The 5,740-nt window shown below is 39.0% G+C and overlaps 1 protein-coding gene across 1 annotated transcript; it reads left to right on the top strand.

Moving 5' to 3' along the window:
- Positions 1-217: 217 nt before the first annotated feature.
- Positions 218-864, top strand: LOC142168927 (uncharacterized). The gene is made up of 3 exons (XM_075230103.1): positions 218-263; positions 360-645; positions 795-864. Exons 1-3 carry the CDS (start codon positions 218-220, stop codon positions 862-864), a joined length of 402 nt encoding a protein of 133 aa, XP_075086204.1.
- Positions 865-5,740: the final 4,876 nt, after the last annotated feature.

Raw genomic sequence — 5,740 nt, forward strand, 5'->3', positions numbered from 1 at the left:
CCAGCTAGCCATGGATCTCATAGCACTCGTACTAAACAACCATATTCGGTGCATCTTCTGCAAAGGGTTCCTACAACGAGTATTCTAGTCATGTGGGCAGACTCAATACCAGCAGCCACGTCCGCAGTGAGGATGTTTTGAGTGTGGTGTTACTAGGCACATTATGAGAGATTGTTCCAGACTTTAGATTGGTAGACCTAAACAGGGCACTCAGGCTATGGTTCCTGCTCCAGTTGCTACTCCACCTGCACAGCAAGCTAGAGGTAGAGGGTAGGCTGGTAGAGGTTATCCTAGACTGGGAGGCCAGGCTCATCATTATGCTTTCCCTAGTAGGACTGAGGCAGTTGCATCATATGCAGTTATCACAAGTAATGTCGATAATATCCTATTTAGCCATGAACTATTTAAAGGCTATTCTAGGAAGAGGATCTCACCTAGATGTGTATTGAAGGTGGACTTAAGGAAAGTATATGATTCCACTGAATGTAGCTTTCTTAGAAGGATGCTAATTGCCCTTGGTTTTCCATTCAAGATTGTGCAGTGGATAATGGCTTGTGTCACTACGGTTTCATATTCTTTGATGCTAAATGGAGGACTGACCCCTCCTTTCAAAGGCAAAGGAGGGATTAGGGAAGGAGACCCAATGTCTCCATACTTGTTTTTATTGCAATGCAGTACTTAGGGAGAGAACTGGGCCAATTACATAGGAATAGGGACTTCAATTTCCATCCTAGATGCATTAAGCTGAATAGTACTCATATATCTTTTGCTGATGATCTACTTATGTACTGCAGAGCTGACCTTGAGTCTATCAGGATCCTGAATGCTGCTTTTCACAGGTTCTCAGTAGTCTCTGGACTATAGGGCAATGTGGATAAGGGTGCTATCTATATGGCTGGAATCCCAGAGTCTTTGAGGCAGGAAATCCTTGCTTCTTTGGGCTTCATTCAAGGAAAGCTTCTATTTAAATATTTGGGAATCCCCTTCGACTTCAAAAAGTTGGTTGTACATCAGTATCTGCCACTTAATGAGAAGATCACTGCAAATATTACTTGCTGGTCAGCTAAGCTTATATCCTATGTTGGTAGATGCCAATTGATAAAGTCTATAATCTTTCGTATCAAACTTACTGGGAGCATATATTCTTATTTCCAAAAAAGGTTATGATATTGATTGATACAATTTGTAGGACCTTCTTATGGACTAGTGCTGCTACCGTCTCAAGGAAAGCACTTGTGGCCTTGGCAATCTTTGCCATTCCCTTTAAACCAAAAGTTGTATGCCACATCACCCATCTCATTCCCTCACAAAACAAACACAAATCATCTCAGTTGTTGATCCATATCATCAACGAATCAGACTTAATCCCATTTTTAGTTAATTTTTAAAAGGCCTACCGTGTTTATCTATGCCGTTGGATCACAAGAATCCAACGGATCACAAGAATCTAACGGCCATCGATTTTTCCCCATTTAATAATTTCTAAATTCTTAATTAGCAAACCAATCAGAGTCGTTTATCAAAAGATCCAACAACTCCCGTTCCATCTCCCAATCTTAACTCAGAGACACCACAAAACCTTACTCATTTCTGTTTTGACCAGCCGCCTCTCTTTCCTCTTTTCCTCTTTGTTCTCTCAAACCTTCTATGCCCATCAGCCAAGAAACCTTGCAAAAATCGATGCAAGGTCACAAACTCGAAACTCACAACACTCAATCTGTCATCTATGTCGTGAATCTTGCCTGTGTATTTCCCCTTTTCACTAATAGAATTTGAAATCCCCAAATCATAAACCTATACCAAAAGAGCAAAACTCTAAATCTCCTGATTTGTCTTATGCTCCATCAAATTGGAGCATGCATGAGGATTTCTCAAAACTTCATCATGTTATTCGATGTCCAGATGTCAAACGCAGTGAACTCTAGACATTGGAGTCTTAACTGACGGATTTTGGTCATTGAAGGCCGTTTCTGATCCTCACACGCCTAGGTAAAACTCCTTCATCAATTATCCCTATGTTTCTATGATTTTATATGCCTTGCTATCATCATTAATCTTTCTTCACTCTCCACTATCTAACTTGAATCTCCTGGAACCCTAAAGGCTTCAATGGTCACCATGAATCGGAGCCTTAAATGCTATCACCTTACACGCCTAAGAACACCTAACATCAGAAGAAAATTAATACACAATATAGTATCATTTAGAAATTTTCAATTGAGGTTGGAGTTCTTACTCAATCTCTGCTTTTCTCTCTATTTCGGGTTATGAATTTGCTTACTGATTGGAGTTTGAGTCTTTGGCTTGTTAAACTGCTAGATTAAAAACTTGTTTGGTTTACTACCCTAAAGGAGGTCAATAGAACCTCAACTCTGCTCTTCTTTTTAAATTGTTCAAATTTGCAAGCATGATTCGTTCTATTATGATGTTGTTGATAATTTTCTAATGACTGATTGTTTCTTTTCATGTGTTTGTAAATACCATATGGTTGATAAATTAATCCTGGAATCATAAGTTGTTGATATTAGGAGTATGTATTGATCTTAATGAACATCTAATGACTTATACTTACTGATTAGCTCTGAAAACAACTAAGGAACTCTTAAACAATCCTAATAACTAGTTTCAGATCTCCATGATGTTCTCAAAATCTTCGCTCTAGAACTCCATGAGGCCTAATCCTCGTTATGCCCGAGGTATGTAAGCAATTCAAAGCCAGAATTTGGCACCAACTCCCCAAAAATCCTCCTGGAATCTTTTTTAACTCCTAATCCTACAAATCATAATCTTCATGTCATTCTTGCAATGTATGCCTAAAGTCGGAAAGAAATTGGCTTTGGTTCAATTTCATTGCCCGAAAACTCTTTTATCGTCTCCGGTCAAAGAGGGGTAGCTAATGATGGCCAGTCGTATTCTATTTGTTGTATCAATGGTCCAAAGGGTGACTCTATTTCTAGTTGTTCTGGTAGAGAATATGCAGCATCTACTTCCACAAGAACTCTAGCATAAGATATCTTCTCATAGTGGCTGTGAATTTATCTGTGTACAGGGATTTGCCTACTACACTGGTCATCTTACTTAGAGCATCTGTAGACCAATAACCCACTGGTAATCTAGGAAACCTCTCCCAAACTAATACTATGCTTAGAATATCTTTGGTAAATGAGAAATCAAATTCCTAGAGTCTCAGCACCATTGGCTTGTTCCTGTAGGTGTATGGCCCCGATTGCAAAACTTGATCCTTATCTGCTATGGATTGGAATTTGAAAATGCAGTAAACCTCAGGGTGAATAAAGATCTGAGGTTTAGTGACAAAGTTGCAAACACTTGTAACAAAATTATCCATGGATCGCTCATAAGGATTATCCCCAATTACATATCCAATTAGTGAGGTTTTCCAATAATCCTCTTGGGATTGTAGGTCCTCCTCATATTTATTGCCTCTTATATGTTCATTTTTGTTTATGTTATTTTTCGAGGTGGTTGGATTGGTTTCGAGAAGGTTTTTGGAGGTCACATAGTCCCAAGGTTGGAAGCTTAAGTTGTCAGAGTTGATCGAAGTTTGACTTTTATCTAGACTACTGTGGAATGTCGTTTTAATAGTTCTAATAGCTTCGTATGGTGATTTTGGAATTAGGAGTACATCGGAATTTGGATTTAGGAATCCATAGGTTGGTTTGGTGCTTTTTGGGCGAAAGTTGAAGGTTTGGAAGGTTGATAAGTTTGAACGGGAGTTGACTTTATTGATATCGGGCTCGGATTTTAGTAACGACCCAATCGGTCATTTTGATCATTTGCATTCCGTTTAACTATTTGAAGTCTTGAGTAGATTCATATGATATATTATGACTTGTGTGTATCATCGATTTCGGTTTTCGGGTGATTCGGAATTAGTTTGGAAGAATGAATTTCATGTATGAAGCCTTAAGTTGGAAGAGTTGACCAAGTTTGACTTTTGTGTATTTAACCTCAGATCGGAGTTTTGAAGGTTCCGTTAGGTTCGGATAGTGATTTTGGACTTGGGCATAGCCCGAATTTGCATTTGGATGTTTCTAGAAGGATTCAACACTCATTGGCAAAAGTTGGAAATTTAGAGGTTTGGAATGTTCATAAGTTTGACCGAGAGCTGACTTTGATGATATCGTGTTCGAATTGTTGCTCCTGGAGTTGAAATAGGTTTGTTCTGTCATTCGAAACTTGTATGCAAAATCTGGGTTCATTCCAAATTGGTTAGGCTTTAATCGGATGCTTGGTTCGAAGTATATGAACTTAAGAGATTGATCTTGATCGATGATTCATGATTTTGATGTTATTATGTGTGATTTGAGGCCTCGAATAGGTCCATGTTATGTTTTGCGACTTGTAGATGTATTCGGACGGGGTTCCCAGGGGGCTCGGGCTGAGTTTTGGGGTTGTTTCTGGCCATTTACAACTGCTGATTTTTGGATACAAGGGTGTACATCGCGATCGTGGAGAAATGTCGCGATCGCGAAGAGTAAAATGGAAGAATTGAACCTATGAATCGCGTTCGCGGAGGAAGCTTCGCGTTTGCGAAGAAGAAATTCTGTTGTCACTAAGCTGATTTTAGAAGCTTATATCTTGCAATATATAAGGATGTTAGAGATGATCCAAAAACGAAATTGTAGCCCTTTGTTTCTAGTTTTTAGAAAATTAAACCATTTGTCATTTGGAGTTTTTTACAAAGAGTTATGGCCATTCTACTATAGACTGTATGGAAAGAGTTTAGGAATGTAATGGAATTTGTTCATCGCGATCGCGGGGAAATGGCCACGATCGCGAAGGGTAAAACTGTGCTGGAAAACTTTTGAATCGCGATTGCAATGCTGGTGACCGCGATCGCGAAGGGTACCTCTGGAGCAGTGTATAAGTACTCTATTTCGAAGGTCTTGTTCATTTATTATATTTTGAGTTATGGAGCTCGGATTTGGGCGATTTTGGAAGCGAATTTCACCATATGGATTGGGGTAAGTGTTTTCTACTCGGTACCCAAATTTTGCATACAAGTTTCAAATATCATAACGAACCTATTCCAACTCTCGGAACAACAATTCGGACCTGATATCATTAAAGTCAACTCTCGGTCAAACTTATGAACATTCCAAACTTTCAAATTTCCAACTTTTGCCAATTAGTACCGAAACCTTCTAGAAACATCCAAATGCAAATCCGAGCATACACCCAAGTCCAAAAACTATTCGGAACTAACGGGACCATCAAAACTCCGATCCGAGGTCAACTACACAAAAGTAAAACTTAGTCAACTCTTCCAACTTAAGGCTTCAAAAATGAAAATCATTCTTCCAAATTAATTCTGAACCAACCGAAAATCGAAATCGATGATACACACAAGTCATAATACATCATATGAAGCTACTCAAGACTTCAAACAGTTGAACAAAATACAAATGCTCAAAATAAATGGTTGAGTCGTTACATTCTCCCCCACTTAAACATACGTTCGTCCTCGAACGTGCTATGAATCGTTCCAAAGACATCAAATCACTGTGTAAACTCACCATGCACATACCTGTGGGTGATCTCATGTCACCCCAATCCATATAAGCCTGTCAACATGACCCAACTTAAGATCCTTTCTTCAACCTTAGCCCATAAACGTTGGAATCAAATCTCCAATATCCGGAATCCATTACAAGACCCAACTCTCATGTGGACATACCGATAAGGTACAAGCCTCTGAAGTTTGATATCTTTGATGGGA

This window comes from Nicotiana tabacum, chromosome 14 (assembly GCF_000715075.1).
Source record: "Nicotiana tabacum cultivar K326 chromosome 14, ASM71507v2, whole genome shotgun sequence".
In the NCBI taxonomy this organism is placed as follows: Eukaryota; Viridiplantae; Streptophyta; class Magnoliopsida; order Solanales; family Solanaceae; genus Nicotiana; species Nicotiana tabacum.